This window comes from Thalassophryne amazonica, chromosome 3 (assembly GCF_902500255.1).
Source record: "Thalassophryne amazonica chromosome 3, fThaAma1.1, whole genome shotgun sequence".
Taxonomy (NCBI): domain Eukaryota; kingdom Metazoa; phylum Chordata; class Actinopteri; order Batrachoidiformes; family Batrachoididae; genus Thalassophryne; species Thalassophryne amazonica.
Genome location: NC_047105.1, coordinates 81,617,650 through 81,636,949, shown reverse-complemented (window position 1 = coordinate 81,636,949; position 19,300 = coordinate 81,617,650). Strand labels below are relative to the sequence as shown.

The 19,300-nt window shown below is 39.7% G+C and overlaps 1 protein-coding gene across 4 annotated transcripts in view; it reads left to right on the top strand.

Moving 5' to 3' along the window:
- The window catches only part of camk1b (calcium/calmodulin-dependent protein kinase Ib), a 157,631-nt gene that overhangs the window by 1,876 nt on the left and 136,455 nt on the right, over nt 1–19,300 (top strand). For 2 of the 4 annotated variants that reach the window (XM_034166957.1, XM_034166959.1), the window contains exon 2: nt 8,035–8,047. The exons of the other annotated variants lie outside the window; for them this stretch is intronic. In XM_034166957.1, the coding sequence (XP_034022848.1) occupies nt 8,037–8,047 (11 nt within the window). In that variant the 5' untranslated portion in view covers nt 8,035–8,036. The remainder of the gene's footprint in view (nt 1–8,034; nt 8,048–19,300) is intronic. 4 annotated transcript variants of the gene reach the window in all.

Sequence of the window (19,300 nt, the reverse complement as noted above, 5' to 3'; positions counted from 1 at the left end):
ATCAGATCATAGCATGCAGCAGGTGATCTGAATGTCATGTCACCCACGTGAACGCTGTTCCACATGACGTGGTGTCAGTCCTGTGGCGCACCGTCCACAAGACACATGTGTCAGGCAGGACACGCGTGTGAGGCCGGCTGGACACGCTGCCAGTAGATGTGGACATGATAAGAGCGCATGAACTGCTTCATTCATGTCATTTCATGACTGTATGTCTGTGACCATGGGTCATCTACAGAGGAACAGACGGATCATACTACTTGTATTGCCCACTTGATATGAAGGATTCAATAAAATGCTGTGTTTTTATAGGGTGTGTGGTTTTATTTTTTTTCTTAAATACGTCAATGTCCTTCTTGATATCAGGCATTTTCCCATACCCTTTACAGGACAGCGATGGTAGCTCAGTGGTAAAGTTTCTGGCTGACAATCAGACCTTTTGGAAAGTGCAGATTCGAATCCCGTGGTTGGCATGTATTTTTATTTTTTATTTTCACAGCAGCTGCCCGCACTGTGTTCCCGCGTGCGCAAAACTGCCGCAGCAGCATGGTTCATGCCTGCCCGTTGGCTCAGTGTTTTTGTAGTTCGCTCATACGAACTGTTCCGCCGCGAGTCACCCTGAATTGTACTTATTCGTACTATGTGTGAAGGGGCCCATAGGAATGCTATTGTCTTATGCGTTCATTCTTATAACATTTCTGCAAGAAAAAGATCTTTCATTTTTTGATGACCATCCTATAGGAATCCTACAGGGGTCACAAGCACCTGCTCCTGGAGCTCACCTACCCTGCATCTTTTAAAGGACATGTCACACCTAATTCATAATAACTTAGATTTAGGCTATTAGTGACCATTTGGTGATACACTGGGATTACTTTGTGCACTTCCATGACCGGTCTCAAAGTATATGGCATTCGCAGCAAACAGCTGTGGAGACTGCCAAAAACAAAGTACTCGTGAGTACTCATTTTTTCAAGTGTTTCAGATAGCATTTATGTAGCTTTGAGGAAAATGTCCCAGCCTGCGCTTGAATGGAATGTATCTGCTAATGTTAAGAATGGAGCCACAGATTAATTGCAAAGTTTACATAAGTGTGATGTCATGTAATGATAACTCCTTTTTAAGTTGTTGTTGTCCATTCGGCTGCTCCCGTTTTTGTTCGAGGTCGTCACAGCGGATAGATCCGCATTTATATGCAGTCACAGTAAAAGCAGCAGCCGGTCTCCACTGAGAGAAGATTTAGTGTGGGTGCACGTCCATCATGAATGCAGCCTGTTAGAAACAGTCTCTGCTAGATGCTCATGTTTGTGCATGTTTATAAGTGATGTCATTGATATAACTGAAAAATCTAAGAAATACATCTGTGATCAACCAGTCCCAGCAGAAGACTGCCCCTCCCTGAGCCTGGTTCTGCTGGAGGTTTCTTCCTGTTAAAAGGGAGTTTTTCCTTCCCACTGTAGCCAAGTGCTTGCTCACAGGGGGTCGTTTTGACCGTTGGGGTTTTACATCATTATTGTATGGCCTTGCCTTACAATATAAAGCGCCTTGGGGCAACTGTTTGTTGTGATTTGGCGCTATATAAAAAAAAAATTGATTGATTGATTGATTGATTGATTGATTGATCAGACAACCTGAAAAACAGCTGACAGTTGACACGTTATGGCCCAGTCACATGGCACTTAACGAAGGGCAATGAAGCCCAAACAAAACAAGAAATCTGGACTTTCGTTGACTTTCATTGGCATTGTTTAACCTTTGTGCATCTTCGTTCTCTTCGAATTTTAAACTGTTGAGAAATTTGAACGAATGCCACTGAAAACCTCAGTTCATCCGTATTTCGTTTTGCTGTCGTTCTTGACAGTTTTTTATTGTTTGCTTAGTTTTTGTAACGTTAGTGTTTAGTTTGACTTCGCTCGACCAACTGAATGTTTTCACACAGCACAGAAGCTGTTTCTGAGTGCTACTACTGCCGCTGTGTTCATGTACTGTCGGAAATTACAGGGCAGACTCAGCCTGTTGGCTTGGATTTTTTTTTTTTTTATCTGTGTAGGGGGGTCAGCTTCACTGGGCTCAGGCACCTTATATAGGCCAGAATTAATCTTTTGTATGGATACAATTAATTATTTTGCCTAGGGATGTCCCGATCAGGTTTTTTGGCCCCGATCTGATTCCGAGTCATCTGACTTTGAGTATCTGCTGATACAGAGTCCCGATCCGATACTTTAAAAAACTGAATGAACAATGAACAAATGCTAAATATATAATATTTTCATTTTAATCACCATATTTTATCATTTATCACTTAAACAGTGCACTTCTCCTTGAGGTAGCTTGAACAATCAAGTAATAATCTATCAGACTTAAAAAATGTACAAATTTCCATGTTATTTTATTTGTCTAAAAATAAATGTCCAAGGTTCCTTATGTTAAACAAGAAATTATCTAATCTGAAATAACAGGTGGTTTTAATTTACAGATGAAAGATTTCTAAAGAACCATTCATTGATTTAGCTATTTTAATTACAAGTGTTCCAAACTTTTTTAAACAGTAATCAGAAATTTTGAGGTAACAAACAACAACAACAAAAAACATTTCCAAGGATTATTCTTCAGAAAACTGCTATATAAATGAGCAGTCCTGTGACACGTTTCTGTTTTGTACAGATCAGTGGTTTCTGCACCGATCTGTTTTGTAGAGATCAGTGGTTTCTGCCACTAGTCTTCCGTGTTTTGGACCGACGCGTCGTTCCTATTGGACAGCGCGAAGCTATGTCACAGCTCAGAGTGTTGAAAGTTGGATTGGGTTGAACTTCTGTTTTTTTCTTATGTTCAATAAAAAAAAAAAAGATTGGGTTGAACTTTGAGCGCGTCAGCCTGCCGACAAGCGGCAATGCGTGCTCCCGTCAGAAGCATCGCTTTAGCTCAGCTTTTGTCGCGACGCTTCTGACGCCTCTAAAAAGCAACGCGTCTCATTGAAAGTAATGCTTTTTAGACCGATTCTTGATGCCTCTGACGCTTCCGACGCGTGAAAGGCCCATTAATCTGCAACAATGAGCTTGAAATAGCACTGATCAAAATAATGAAGATAAAATCTATGTCGGATTCCTGATCGGGATGCAACGTCCGATTTCGATCACGTCTGAAACCATGTGATCGGGCCCGACTTCCGATCACGTGATCGGATCAGGACATCCCTAATTTTGCCATAAGCAATTGGTGAATTTGAAACAAGAAAAAAGTTGTGTACTTTCCGATGGCACTTGAACGCAGCGTCAGTGGCAGCAGCAGCTCCTGCGTGCATCTGTGTTGTGTGTGAAAAGTAAGTGACACTTTCTTACAGCAGTGGACAGGGTGCATAAAGACAAAAGCTCTGGCTTGTTTGTTTTGGGTTTGTGATTGCCTTTGATTTTACTCAGAAGCCCCTGCAGTACTTAAACTAGAAACTGGCTTATCAGTAGTGGACAGTGTACGGAGTCAATGCTAAAAGCTAGCAGTTAGCCTATGTGTAACTTCTGCTACATTTTTTAGCGGTTTAGCGTTATAAAAGTTAACTTTTTGGTTAGCGGATTAGCAGTTATCAAAGCTAAGTTTTCAGTTTGTTGTGCCCACCACTGTGTAATACGTAGAGTACTGAAAAAAGAGTATCAGAAAATTTTGGTCATGCATGATATTTTCGACGTATGACTGATACGTCCCGCAGTTACTCATAAGTTGAAATATGTCCATTGATGCTGTCCATTGATTGGCTGAATAACTGAAAACTGCAGTCATGTGAACAGTTCAGACTCTTTCAAATATTAAAAGCATTCACAGAGTAAATATAAATTTTTAATCTTACCTGTTCATTTCAGTCGGATTCATCATCACAGCCTGATGAAAACACATCCACATAAAGTGTCCTGATTTTGTAAAACGATGCCTGAAAATACTTTAGGTCCTTGTCGTTGCTGAAGAAACGTAGCAATTTTGAAGACGTTCCACTGTGTTTGTCAGTGCATCTCTCAGCCTGAACCAGAGTACACAGACACTTTGCACCACAACAAGACAATTAATTTATTTTAAAAGTTGAAAGAGTCACAGTGCCCCATTCATTCATGTCAGCATTTATCACAGGCATCATTCAACTCTTCAGCATTCTGCATGCAATGAAAATAAATCCAATGATCCACCAAGACAAAAATAAAATAAAATAATGTTAAATTTCTCTGTTTTGCCTCTGTGTGAAGATATGCTGTGCAACATCTTAAGCATGCTCAATGATGTGCTTGTCAATATTTAAGTGTTCCACCTGCCAAACAAAAAGGAACTGCTGGCGGTGGAAACACGATCCAAGCCAGACTTAACTGTTCTGACACGTATCATACCATGCAGTACAGACCAGAACCACTCGGTGGAAACGAGGCTGTCAGTATATGCTAGCTAAATTGTCAAGGTCTGACAGCTGCATAATTTATTCGATGTACGCCAGCATATACCAGCATCTTTGCTATGGTCGGCATATGCTGGCTGAATCTTCAAGGTGTGTCAGGGCCCTAACTGGTTGAGTGAGAGGAATAATTAGCAATAAAATACATCAGCGACCACTAATTATTAACGCTTGTGCATTGATAGATTTACAGTCATGAATGCTTTGACATTGTGTTGTTAACTGGGAGGTTAAATAACGTGCGACATGTCCTTTAAATAAGACAGGCGTGCTCAACCAGTGAAGAGCTCAGAAACACCAGACCTTACTAATTATCTGTGGTTGCAGCAGGTACACATAGAAAATATGAGCAGGGTTGGTCATACCTATAAGAATGTATACCAGAATTTAGAATTTATTTTTCCTGTAGATGTCTCATAATAATCTTATCAGAATGTCATAGTCATCCTATTGGAAAACTGCCACTATTCCTATAGGCTTCCTGTCTGATTTTATTTTATTATAGGATTCCTATGGAATGTTTTCAGTGGAACTCGGAGACTTTAATTGTCAGGCCCTTTCCATTTGCAGAGTGATTGCTGTTAGAGCAGTAAGCAATCACAGATACAGCAAACTCCTTGACTGGAAGAACTGTAGAAATTATTTCAATAATTTCTTAATCTGTTATTCTTACATCTTTGCAGATAGTCTTTTGAGTCTTTGCAGCAGCATCCATCACAGTCTGGAGCTGTGTCAAATATTGTCAGCTGATATCTACAGTTTAAGCCAAGGCAAAATCAATATTTGCCTTTGTGTGATACACCAAAGTTAACGTGTCTTTTTGTCCTTAGCACATATTTGGTAGATGTGATTAAGCAACTCAATTCAGAGAAAAACAAGTGTTTGTTCAGTGATATGCTCAAGGCAGATTTTTAGTCAAACCTTTGGATACAGGCATACTTTGTTTGTGCATCAGCTGTTTGTTCTAGTGTGTGTGTGTGTGTGTGTGTGTGTGTGTGTGTCTCAGCATATGTTTGCAGCTCGTAAGGGGGTGATATAATTCACTTATTGCAGAAAGCTAATATTGGGGCACAGGAATCTTTAAATTAGGGCTGCAGGTATCAGTTATTTTAGTATTCTATTGATTATTGTGCCGATTAATCGAGTAATCGGATAAAAAGTACATTTGCATTTTTAAACATCAATAGTCCAGGGCTCTCCCTAAGCAATGGCACAATGTCGCTGCGCCAAAGTGTTGATATTTTGCTGAAATGGTGATGGGATGTGGCTTTCTGTTTTGTTTTGTTTTCTCCAACTTGTAAAATTTAACCTTTTTCTTAATAAAGGTTGGTGGACTGGGTCCCTGCGTGATTTTTTTTTTAATCCCTCTTTCTCTGCGAAATTGTTATTTTATTTAAGTTACCATGTTTGTGAAGTGTTTTGTGTTGCCCAAAAAAGCAAAAATTAAAAAGCGAAACGCTCGGTGCGAGTCCATGCAAAACATAGAAGAAGAGTGGACAGACATACAGCTGCTTTTTAAAAATAGACAAACACACTGCTTCATTTTAAATGCGCAGTCTATTTGAGATGATCAGCGCAGACTGACTTTCTCTTGAAAGGCTTTATTTTACTCTGTCACGTTGAAAAGCGGTAGCTATTGTTGGTAATTTGATTAGCTGTTATGCTCTAGTCTTCTTCTGTTTTTTTTCTGGGGACATTGCAGCGCCACACACAGGCCTGACGTGTGCTACAACGTTAAACAAAGCTTTGAGGCACAGAATTTGCCCCGAACATTTTTGTAATTGAATTATTTGAGTTAGTCGACTAATCGTTTCAGCCCTACTTTAAATACATTAAGTTTGTAGGCAAATTATCACAGTGATGCATTAAAGAAAGCTGAGATCTATGAGAATGGACTTGTGTCTGTGCCTGTTGCTTTAAATAACAAGCTGCTGATCAATATTTCATTCTTCTCTGTACTGTAAAGCCTGCAGATAAGATAAGTGGGCGTGTCTCTCAGAACATACAGGAATCCAGGTATGGATTTCAGTAACATGCTATAGAATTCTGAAGCAATTCATTTCAAAGCTAAATTTTGGTTAGAGAGATATTGTATGTGCACTGTCGTAGACCTGTGGGACTTTGAGTACATCTAATCTGAAACTCCAACCATATTTAACTCTAAAATCTATCTTAAAACAATGGGCCTCATTTACAAACCGTTCTTATGAATAAATTGGTTCCTAAGTTCTGCTTATGAGTTTTTACGAAGATTGCAGCATTCATGAAGGTTTTCCTATCCAGGATTTGTTCTTAGGTTTGAACAAATCTCACAAACACTCAGGAGTACACTTACGCACATTTCGGTGCCAACATGTTGTCACGTTGGTTGCCTTTTCTGCTTATGTGAAGGTCATTAAAATCCGATATTGCAATGATAATGTCCATGATATCTCTGTTTATTATTATATGTTATATTTTGGTAATTTACAGAGCATTTTTATATTAAAATAAATTAAATGTACACTGTAAAAAATGATAGCTCCATTATGTCAAGTGAATTTATGTCTTCTCATTTACCCCACTTGTAATGGAAAGTTTAGGGGTTGGACTGAAGTTTATATGTTTTTAAGATTTGAACTTAAAGCTATCCATTGTCTTCATTGATTTTGAGTTGAAACGAAGCTTATCTTTAAGGTGAGTTAACTGATATTCAGTTGAATTAACTCACATTTTCAAGGCAGCTGGTGAACTTCAGTTTTTATGGTCTACCAGCACTTTAACCTTAATCAAGTGGAGTAGCAGTCGCAAAGGAAAGTGATGGAAGCATTGCTTCAGGGCCCAGGTCTGTATCCAGACACTCAGTTGATGGTACTCCTAAAAAGTAGGGTGGGGGAAAATTAAATATAAAATGATTTAGATTTTTCCCATAGCCTACCTGAGAGTGCCGTCTCCCCGATGATGGCCCTGATGCGCTGGTTTAACTCGGACAACTTTTCGGTGTCAGCTGTTCCCCCTCCAGTCCACAGCATGTTTTTTTTTGGTGTCGGATTTTAAATCGAAGTCTTTATTTTTTGCTGATTTCCTGCAGTGGTACCTCCAACTCTGATTTGCCACAGTTGTTTTTTCTCTTTGCCTGCTGCGCTGAAATAGATTTTCCTTTTGCTTTCGGCATTTTGTTTCCTCTTCATAAAATCTGTCTTGCCATGGTCATGCAGTTCCATGCCCTTGTATGGGCATTGATGGGCTGTTACGTATGCTAATCATATGTTAATTAGGCTCACCAGGCATGTACTTTCAGTTTACAAGGATTTGGGATTCATCAACTTAATAACACAGCTATGAACAATTCTGCGGTTTAAGAACACATTTATGAATCTGATGTAGAGTTTTCTTAAGAACCTTCTTAGGGACAGTTAAGAAAGAATCTAAGAAGATTCATAAGAAGATATTGGTGAATAAGGGCCAATGTGTTGTATGATATGACCCCTTTAAAAGCTTCAACCAGTGAATCAGTGTCCCACCGTTGTGCTAAAGTCCCACCATTGTGCTAAAATCATAACCATGTGTTGGTAAGTCATTCATGGTCATGTGTGTTTTCAATTGTTTTTATCCATTGCACATCACAGGAATGGGAAACCAGTGAGTACAGTGATTGTCTGTGTGTGTCCCAAAAACAAGGGTGAATGCTGCATGTTACATAGAGCATGTGGTTATGTTTTTGTGCATCTCCCTGTTTTTTAATAGATTATTTGATCCCATTGGTGTGGTGTTTGAAGTGTCTTCAAGAGTAACTTGCAAGTTTTTTAAAAAGTTTTTTGTGGCTGAATAATATAAAAAAAAACTGACATTGCAGTCTTATTTTTGTCTGTTACATTTTGCAGTGTGGAAAAAAATGTAAGAATTTTTGCCATATAACTTGAATTGCTCTATTTGGGGGAAAAAAAATGCTCTTTCTACAATGATTAGTTTGATTTTGTTGGGGAATGCATCTGCACAGAAAATACAGCTTACGGATTTAAAAAAGTTGAAAGACTGCAAGGAACTCTTCACAAAACACTTGTTTGTGGATAACATCACCCTTTCTGAACCCAAATTAATTCTGTACAATTGATGCTGATTTTGTTTTTGGAGCCATTTCTGTGTTTTTCTCCAGTTTCACTCATCTAAAGCACAGTTCTCCTGCAGTAAACTTTCAAAATAAATTGCATCCAAGAATGCTTAAATCAGAGTAAATTATGTTATGTTGACACACTTCTCTCATAGATTAACCATGGAATGTGAGATCCATGACAGTTTTTTGTTAAGTCAACCAAGTACAATGTTTATGGCCCCTTTACACATTGTGCAAAGTTTGGACGGCGTTTGGACGAAAACGGCGAAACAGTGTGAAACAATGCGAAACAATTTGAAATTAGGGCATGAAACATTGCGCCGACGGGCAAGCGTGCACGAACCTGGTGCGAGAGTTCGTGTATGTGCTGGTGTCTGTCGAGCAGCAACAGTGCCAGGTGGACCACATGGCGGAAGAACTAAAAACCAGCTTGTATGTGTGGAACCACATTGCGCCACTTATGTGGAATAAAAAAAAAACAGCTGGTACCCGTGGGACCACATTGCGCCCGGAGTCGAGCCGCTGCTCCTCCATGTCGAAAGGAGTCAGTTGAGGTGGCTTGGGCATCTTTTCCAGATGCCCCCTGGACGCCTCGCTGGAGAGGTGTTCCGGGCACGTCCCATTGGGAGGAGGCCTCGGGGAAGACCCAGGACACGCTGGAGGGACTACATCGCTCGGCTGGCTTGGGAACGCCTTGGGGTTCCCCCGGTGGAGCTGGGGGAGGTGTGTGTGGATCAGGAGGTCTGGGCGGCTTTGCTTGAGCTGCTGCCCCCGTGACCCAACTCCAGATAAAGCGGAAGAAAATGGATGGATGGATAAAAAAAGAAGAAAAAACACACCACCCGGGATGCAAACTCATGCCTTTCAATACCTCTGATTCATAGTCAGAGACTTTACTACTGAGCTAGTTTGAAAATTGCGGGAAGCTGCCTCATATCAGGAAGGACGTGGAAGTATTACAAAAAAAAAAAAAATCACACACCATAAAATACACCATATTTATCAAGTGAGCAATACAAATCTGATCTGGCATGAATGAGAAGCAGTGTGCTCTGATCATGCCCACATTTACTGGTCAGGTGCGTCCAGTCGGCCGCGTGCATGTTTTACCGACACGCGTGTCTTGTGGACGGTGCGCCACAGCACAGACACCATGTCATGTGGAACAGAACTCATGTGGGTGACGTGTTTTTCAGGTCACCCATTGCATGTTCTGATGAAAGCAGCTCAGAGTGAGGACACTGTGCGTCTCTCTGTACTCTGACTTAAAGGAAAAAACTCTAATAAAATGTTTTATTAAAGTAATCTAGAGTGTCAGTGTACATAGATGCTGATACCATTCAGACGTTTACGGTTATTTTACACTTTAAAGGTTTCTGTTTCCAAACAGGTTGGAGGAAAACCGCATTGACAATGAGAGTGAGGAAAGGGAGAGGGGGGGAGGGGCAAGAGAGAGCGCGGAGGAGGCGGAGAGGATTAAATCAGTCCAGGTTCAGCTCTTGTTCAAACAAGACAATTAGTGGTTATATTGTTTTTTGTTTGCTTGTTTGTTTGTTTTTTTTAAGTAATGCAATCCCACTGAAAAGTTGGAAAAAAGCTGTCTTGACAGAAAAAACTCCTGCTTCACTGGATGAAAGAAGAAGAAGAGAGCAAATACTATATGCCCATCAAATATTAAGGTGTTTTTAACATTTTCAACGTTATTTATTTTTATTAACTTAGACTTTGACAGAAACATTTTAAAAAGAACTTTGGTATTACAAATATTACAACATAAATATAATTTTTTTTGTCTATTGTTCTTGCTTTTAATGCATCTAAAACCACTAAAAATTGGTTAAAATAGGGTTTGCAAATAACATTTTAGAGGTATAAAACCCTCTAGCTTCAGGGGGCTCTGCCCCCTTGACCCCTGCCAGGGACCCTGCGCCCTCTGCTGTGAGCCACGATCACATAATTTACCCGGCACTAAAATGGTTCTAGCTAGAACCCTGGCAGAGGTACTGAGCTAAAGAGACACAGACGGTGAAGAAGATATACAATGGAAACAACGAAACAAAGGAAGACTGATACAATGACAAAGAGAGAGAGAGACAGACTGAGAGAGAAGCAGAAAGACATGGAGGCAGGTATGATGACATCAAGAAACAACAGCAGCTATTTCTACCCATAAAACAGTTTTTATGTCACTTTTCCTAAGCCGTATGCCGTATTCCTAAGCCTTTCTTAAGCAGTATGAATTGCTTAAAACTGTAATCTGCAAGTTCCTCTTTGGCCTTCTTTATCCTTTTGGTCAATTTATCAAATAAAGGTTTTATTTTCCTTGCTCATTCTATACCAGCATGTGTTTTTCATTTCATTCACATTTATGTTAAAATCTGTCCATGTATGTTACGAACATTGAACTTGGTAGTCTGTTTTTAGTATTATCGTGATTTACTTTGATTGATACTCTAATGCTACAACTATACTCTTGTGTTTTTTTGGAAATGAAATGTAAATGTGAGGAATGTGCTGAAGGTGATTTGGGCATGTATGGTGTTTTTTGCCACATGTATCTGTCAAATTAACATAATGTGACAAAGGTCGGTGGTGACAGAGATTTCATAAGAAGCTGAGGAGCAGGCAATGCTCAGGGCATGAATTTACACATTACCATGTGTACTTGTTATAAACTGCAATGTCTGACATGATGCTTTCAGTGTTCAGTGGTTGCTATTTCCTCAAAATAGTTTTGTGGTGTTGCAGCTATTCTTAGTGTAAAGTTTGGTCAGCTTAGTAACTGATATCCTGCCCACAATGGATATAAAAGTATAGTGCATTGAATTTTTAATTTGTTCATTAATTAGTAAGACTATTTAATAATAATAATCATCATCATTATCTAACTAATGAGGGTGTGTGTGTGTGTGTGTGAAACCATGAGGTAAAACAATGTGGTGTTGGTGTGTCAGTTTCCAGAGACAGAAATTGGTGTCAAGTTGACGAACCATTGCAAGATAGAGTTTCAAGTCTGCTGTGTATTGTATTTTGGTCCCTACAATACCCTGTAGACTCCAGGAGTAAAACACATTTATCTTGCAGGACAAGCTTTTTACATTCATTTGACTGGACTTCCTGTTGTTACTTCACCTCAAGTACATTAGTTTGCATGATGTTAATTGAGCAAAACTTCCTTAAACTTCATTTGGTTTCAGTGATATTTAGAATTGCAGTGGAGGAACTTATGTAGTGGCCCAGGTTAACTGTAAGCATTGTTAAAGCTTTTTTTATTCAGTTGTAAATTACCATATGGCAAAAAAATGTTTCTGATTTCATTATTCCTCTTTCAATGGTGTTTCATTTTTCAAAAGTTTTCTTTTTATATGTATAGTTCTAAATCACAAAAGGTCTTCAGAGGTCTTTTTTTCTCTCTTCTTTTGGCCTTTTTTGGTTTATGTTACACGTCTACTTCATGACAGTACACACGTCATAGAATTTGTAAGTTGTTGCAGAGTTCACAAGTTTTTGCGCAGCATAGAAGTGAAGTGTTCCAGTTTGTGGCTACTTATTTTGATTAAAAGAAATGAACACACACATTTGTGTGAAATGAACTACAAATCCACCCCAATTTGAAGAGTTTGCTAATATAATAATGTGCTGAAAATTTATACACCAACTTTCTATATTTCACAGAGAATAATTGCAAACAGATCACTCAAGTTTGTGGATTTTTTTTGTGTTGCAACATACCGTATTTTCCGGACTATAAGTCGCACTTTTTTACATGTTTTGGCCGGGGGTGCGACCTATACTCCGGTGCGACTTATAAATGAAAAATATACCGGTAGGATCTCAATTAATTTACTGTAACAAAACAATTTTACATGACAGAGTCGATCTATGTTTTAAATGGCCACCGGAAAAGGAAATGCAATGCATCATGGGCACTGTAGTATGGCGGCCGTCCTATAGGTCACGCTGGTCGCGATAACCAATCAGAGAACAGAACGTTGGACGCGTATTCCTCACCTCACCCACAGCGTGTGAAGCTGACGAACACGGTGCTTGCTGTTATTCCGGGACGGCTAACAAAACAGCTTCAACCCTTGGATATCAGTGTGAGCAGAGTTGACGCTAAGAGCTGCATGGGAGCACTGAGCGCCGGCGGAGGATTAGCGTCTGCACTTGGAAGGAGCTGGATCGACACCGCTGGGTGGTCATGAGTTGCGCAGGTAGGTGCTGCATGGTTCGGCTCGCAATGTGGTCCGCAAAATACAAGCATATCCGTAGGTAAAATGCAGCTCACAAGAGGGCACTCGAGGCTTGTGTGACTATTCCTGCGACTTCTGACTACCATAGAAAAATAAAAATTTCAACGTTACTGATAACAAGACAACGGAGAAGGCCCGAAAAAATGCCACCAAAAAGAAAATCATACTCTGCAGATTACAAGTTAGGACTGGTGAAATATGCATCCGAAAATGGTAGCCATCACAATATTATCATCTGAACTTTTCATGTTAAGTTAACATACCTGTATGTCCATGGGACTTATAGTCCAGTGCAACTTATTTATGGTTTATTTTTCTTTATAATGGATAAAGTGGCTGGTGTGACTTATACTCCGGTGCAACTTATTTATGGTTTATTTTTCTTTATAATGGATAAAGTGGCTGGTGCGACTTATACTCCGGTGCGACTTATAGTCCGGAAAATACAGTAGTTGTGGTAAGGTTTCTTGTACAGTTAATTTTAAGATTTTAGTGTCGCTTGCTTAACTTTCCTTGAGGAAAAAGTCTTGTATTGACAGTTGTCTTCCTGGCTCTTGTTTGCTTTAGCGTTTTATTTGTACTATGAGCTGTTAGTATTTTCTTTGTACTATGAGCTGTTTTCAGTGTCCCTGTATGCGATCAGATCATGCTGCTGTTTGAGCTAAATAGAACTTGAAGCCAATGTTGCGTCAAATTGGCTCAAGTTCTGGCTCTTACAATAGATAAAAACATTAAAAATCTTGAATTATTTTATTCTGCTTAGTTTTAACAAATTTCCAGCCAGTTCTGAACTTGCAAAAAGAATAACTAGATCCAACACCTATTTCATTTCAAAAGAACTGCGCCCCCTACAGTATCATGGAAAATGAATACCTTTATTCATTTCTTTTTTCAAATATAATCTAGTAAGATCATCTTTGACACACTTTGCTTTCATGGCATAATTTGCCACACCACCTTTTTTAACACACTGCAGTGCACTTTAGCATCTCCTGAACTAACTTGAGGTGCTGGGACTCGGGGCTGGGTCTTGGGACTCACATTTTCAATACCGAGTGTGTCCCAGGACTCAGTGGCCAAAAATTCAAATGCAAACCCTGAAATAAGTATATAAAGTCAGTCTCACGCTGCAGATTTTTGGCCTCAGTTGCTTTCTTGATTCCATAACTAAGGAGACTGGGACCGAGTTATGGCAATAGCAGTATAAAGTTGTGTTATATTATTATACAGCAGGTTAGTGCAAACTACAAATGATTTTGAATGCAGCCCATGACACAAGTGCTTCTGAGCTTGCCAACAGTGTTACACTGTTTAGTTTATTGCCCTAATGTCCGTGGTTATAACAAAACGTTTCCACAAAACTAAAATATATCTACTAACATCTGAAAGCTACTGCTGAAGAGTGTGCTTTTCATGGCATTATGGCTATAAGTCGTATTTCCAGAGGAGATTTAAGGAGGTCAGCGAGCAGTGAGTCTGTGTGAATGTGCTGCTCAGGGTTCTCTCAGGTTCAGCTGTCAACCACTGTGGCTAATTGGTAGCAATTTCAATTGCCAAAAAATTAACAATACAATATGCTACAGCTTAAACACATCTGTTGTGTTTTCAGGTCACTCTATGCTGCTCTGTAGTCTGTAAGCTCCTCTGTGCCTCACTCAGACTGTCTGAACTAGGGTTGGGTATCGAGAACTGGTTCTTTTCGAGTGTCATTAAGAAATTATTCGATCCACCGATATGAATAGACCTTTTGCTTAACGATTCCCTTATTGGTCCTTCAGAGCGACCGTTGTTTTTGAGGGTGTTTGTCGGGAAAATGAACATTCCTTTACGTTGATTACAGACCCTGCAGTGGCTCTGTAATCAGCTGTTTCTGCAGCGTGACACCACTTTGAAGCATGAAGCAATGCTTCGATCCACTAGCTTGTTGGTTCTTTGATTCGCTGCTTTTCAGAAACGGCAAATCCGCTTCTTAACCCCTCTCAAAGCCATTAAAATATTGTGAGTCACTTTTGTGTGGATTAAAGTCACTAACTGGGACTCTTGTCTTGTTGCAGTCAAGAAACGAGAATCGTTCTCCATTCCATTGGCATAGCTCCAAACGCTGTGTGGCTCTCTACTGAGACAGAGTCCAGTCGGAATTAATAACTTCAAAACGGATCACCGCTTTAAATAAAATGACACCTCTTTACAAACATTATGATACAGAAGAGAAACTACAATCAATTAAAACATTTTTTTCCTCCCACAATGAGCCGTGCTGCATTCTTTATTAATTACATCCTGACGTGCAGCGCAGCCAGCTGCAAGAGTTCAGCTCAGAGGTATGGAAAGACATTCCTGCCAATAATGTCTGAAAGGAAATGCTTTTGACAAAAACTACAGATTTTGTTTATTTTTTTATGTCCAGAGATCAAGGATCCACCATGTAGAGTTTATTATGTCCAAAGTTTAAGGATCCAGTGACCAATTTCATATTTATTTACTTTAAGACTCATCAATTTCAATTCACTTTCAATTTAATTGGCTTATAAAGCGCCAAATCGCAACAAAAGCCATCTCAAGTCACCTCACATAGAACAGTTCAACATAAAAAATTAAAATAAATAAATAAAAAAAAATTAAAATACAGAATTAAAAACAGAAGTAAAAGAATAAAACAGATAAAAAATAAAAACTATTCATAAGAAAGAGAATAAAAATAGGCTTTAAGTCTTCACTTAAAAATGTCCACGGACTCTGACTGCCTCAAGGTCGAAGGGAGACCGTTCCACAGAGCGGGTGCACGATAAGAAAAAGCTCTTCGACCTGCTGATATAGAAAACCTGTAAAGCCTACTTTTAGTACACAAAAAATTCACAAGAGGTATCGATAAGGGAATCGATAAGGAATCGGATCGATAACCGGAATTGATAATGGTATCGATATCGATAAAATCTTATCGATACCTATCCCTAGTCTGAACTCTGTCACTCCTAAACACAGTCTGTGTGAAAGGTGGACATTTACTGTATATTGGTTGATGTTGAGTTGTAGCCTGTGCAGGTTAAAGTTGTAACAGGCCCCTGCGCTACATTTCTGTGTGGACTCTTAAAACCCCATTATAGTCACAGAATTGAGGATTTAGTGCTTGAATAAACTTTTGCAAACAAGCACTTTGTAACATTTGTTGAATTTGTTGTTTCTGAGTTCAAGGGTACAAATATTTCATGAGGTGAAAGTTGGAATGTTCCATTCAACAAGATGAAGCTGAGTTGAATGGAACATTCCAGCTTTCACAGAATTAAATATTAGTTGAAAGAATGAAAAAAAACATTAATTTTTTGTTTTATGTAAAGGCTAAAATAGATGTCTGTCATTTGATATTTTACTAATTTATAAATAACAGACAAGGGAGTTACATTTTGGTTTGCGTCACTGGTGCTTAGATGTCAGCAGTCCAACATGAACAAAATTGTTCTCAGTCAACTTGGAAAAACAGTTAGATAGTTTAAAAGCAATTCTGATGATGTAGTCTATGGTGCTGTGCACTGATTTTGTGTACTTCCAAAAAACAAAAGACTTTGTGTGCTTCCTCAGTCCACCAAAAATATTGCATCAGAAATTTGTCCAGGTTTTCATCCCAACAACTCTTCATGCCTTCAGACGGCTTGTACCCTTGTTTTTTTGTGTGTGTGTGTGTGTGTGTGTGTGTGCTAGAAGGATTAAGCACCATCAATTAGCAGCTTGTTCAAACCATTGTCGGTCAGCAAAACAAATGTTTAGCTAAATGCCGCCTCCACTAGTGTGTGCATGGGCAGTGGTTGCACCGTGCAGTGGTACAAAACATATGGAACCAAATTTGCACGGTGAATGGAACCACATTTGCACAATAACTGCAACACAACACAAATGAGATGTATAGTCCATGTCCCGTGACATACAAAGCACTGATCAAATGACAAGGATCCACTCAGCCATTGTACAATGTGCGTTATTCAAGTTGGTATGTGTGTTCTCCACAAGAATGGTGGACATTAATGTAGGGCCTCCATGTGCGTTTGGGCTGCTGGCCTTCAGCCCAGGCAAACCTGTGCTTGAATCCACCCTTGGTTCTGGATAAGGTTGGGAACAATCCAATCCAGTGCCGGTATCGGCTTCCGATACCAACGTAATTCAAGTATCAGAAAATACTGATACAACATGTAGCGTTTTCCGATACCAGAGAGAAGCCACGTCTGTGAAACCTCTCAACCGCTTTTGCTCTCTGCTGTGTTTACTGCTGCACGTGAGGGGGCTAGGGGGGAGGTGGAGGTTTCTGAGCTGAAGCCTAGCTGTTTGTTCCGCAGTCAAGGGTTTTAAGCCACGGGTAGCGGCACATTTCTGCCTGGCTCTCAGGTTCAAATTGTCTGTGCCGCCGACCACGGATTTTCGGAAAATGAACTGAATTCTTACTGAAAAATTAGCCACTTCAACGTGCCGAGGCTGTGAAACATTATGAAACAGCAGCTCAGAGCACAGCATAGACAGGAGCAGAGCTAAACAGAGCTTCACTTTCTTTCTGCTGAATAGGAAAAACAGTCCAACAAAATCAGTATTAACCCAGAGTTACTCGCATGAGCGCAGCTAATGACACATTTAGAAATTTATGGTTTATTTTACAGTTGAAAAGCTTTGTGTTTCCAGAAAGTTCCAAGTTTGCTCAGTAGGAAAACGGCGAGAGAGAGAGAGAGAGAGAGCTTAATTTTTACTGTAACTAGGGATGGGACCGATCCGATCCCAGATTGGTAGCGGGTTCCGATACCGATGTAATTCACGTATCGGAAAATACCAATCCAACCTGTGACATTTTCCGATACTGGAGAAGAGCCACTGTGAATCCTCTCAACTGCTGTTGTTTTCTTTCTGCTTGTTTACTGCTGAGTGGGAGGAGGAGAGGGGGAGGTTTCTGAAGCTAGGCTGTCTGAGAGAGCTCTCTTTCACAGTGTTGTAGCTGCGGTTAGTGGCAAATTTCTGCCCGGCTCTTGGGTTCAAATTGTCTGTTCGTTGAGCATGGATTTTCCGAAAAATTAACTGAATTGTTGCTGAAAATGTGTGCTAAAAGGTTAGCTGCTTCACTGTCTTGAGGCTGTAAGACCAGCTCAGCGTGCAGCCGAGGAGGAGAAGCTGAACAGAGATTCTGTCCACTGAAATGGAAAAAGTCTCCATTAAAATCCTGTGTGTGAGCGTCGATGATGATACATTTATTTTACAGTTGAAAGGTTTTGTGTTTCCCAAAAGTTTGAAGTTTGCACAGCGCGAAAACAGTGAGAGAGAAAATGAGAGTGATGGAGGGAGACAGAAAGTGAGCGAGAGAGAGAAAGCGAGCAACAGAGAGAAAGAGAGAAAGCGAGAGACAGAGAGAGGGAGACAGGCAGAAAGACAGAGAGGGAGAGAGACAGACAGAGAGAGAGTGCTGTCTTTTCTCTTTAAGTCTGTAAAATCTTCCTCTAAACACTTCATCATGAAGTTGTATAAATATCCTCGTAAAATCAACAATAATGATAATAATAATAATATTAAAGCAAATAGAGCTCTGGTATCGGAACAGTATTGGTATCTGCAGATATCCAAATTCAGGTATTGGGATCGGATCGGAAATGAAACAATCTGGATCGGTGCATCCCTAGTACACATATAATTAATGTTTATGAGTTCAGTGGTACGAATATTTCATGAGGTGAAAGCTGGAACATACCATACAACAAGGTGAAGCCGAGTTTAATGGTATGTTGTCTTTTTATCAATAGAAGCACCCTTCATTATCTTTGATAGTCAGTCTCTCTCTCTCTCTCTCTCTCTCTCTCTTTGTCCCTCTGTCTCAGACAGACACACACAGACTGCTGAATGGAACCTATTGCATTTAACTTTTATTTATGTGCAGTGTGCTGCTTGCGTTGTTATATAAACATTATGTGTAAAAGTAAAACTGTGTTTGTCTGTGTAGTGTGATAAGCATATGAACAGTATGTCTCATGGCGTTCCAGTGAAATATGGGGATATTATTATTATTAGTAGTAGTAGTAGTATCATTATAAGGTGATTTGAGGGTATTAGCAAGTTATATTATGATTATATCACAAACAAATTAGCCATGAAACATAATATCCAACAAAATCAACATTCTAGCAAAAATAATTTCTTTCAAGAGGCACTAACAAAATAATAACAAAGCTATCCGAAATAATAAAGTCATCTGTAAAAATAAAGTAGAAGCATAGTGTGTATGGTATGGTACCATTCCAGGATGTGACAGTGGAGCAAGACAGAGTGACAGATCAAATCAAATCAATTTTATTTATATAGCGCCAAATCACAACAAACAGTTGCCCCAAGGCGCTTTATATTGTAAGGCAAAAGACATACAATAATTACAGAAAAACCCCAACGGACAAAATGACCCCCTGTGAGCAAGCACTTGGCGACAGTGGGAAGGAAAAACTCCCTTTTAACAGGAAGAAACCTCCAGCAGAACCAGGCTCAGGGAGGGGCAGTCTTCTGCTGGGACTGGTT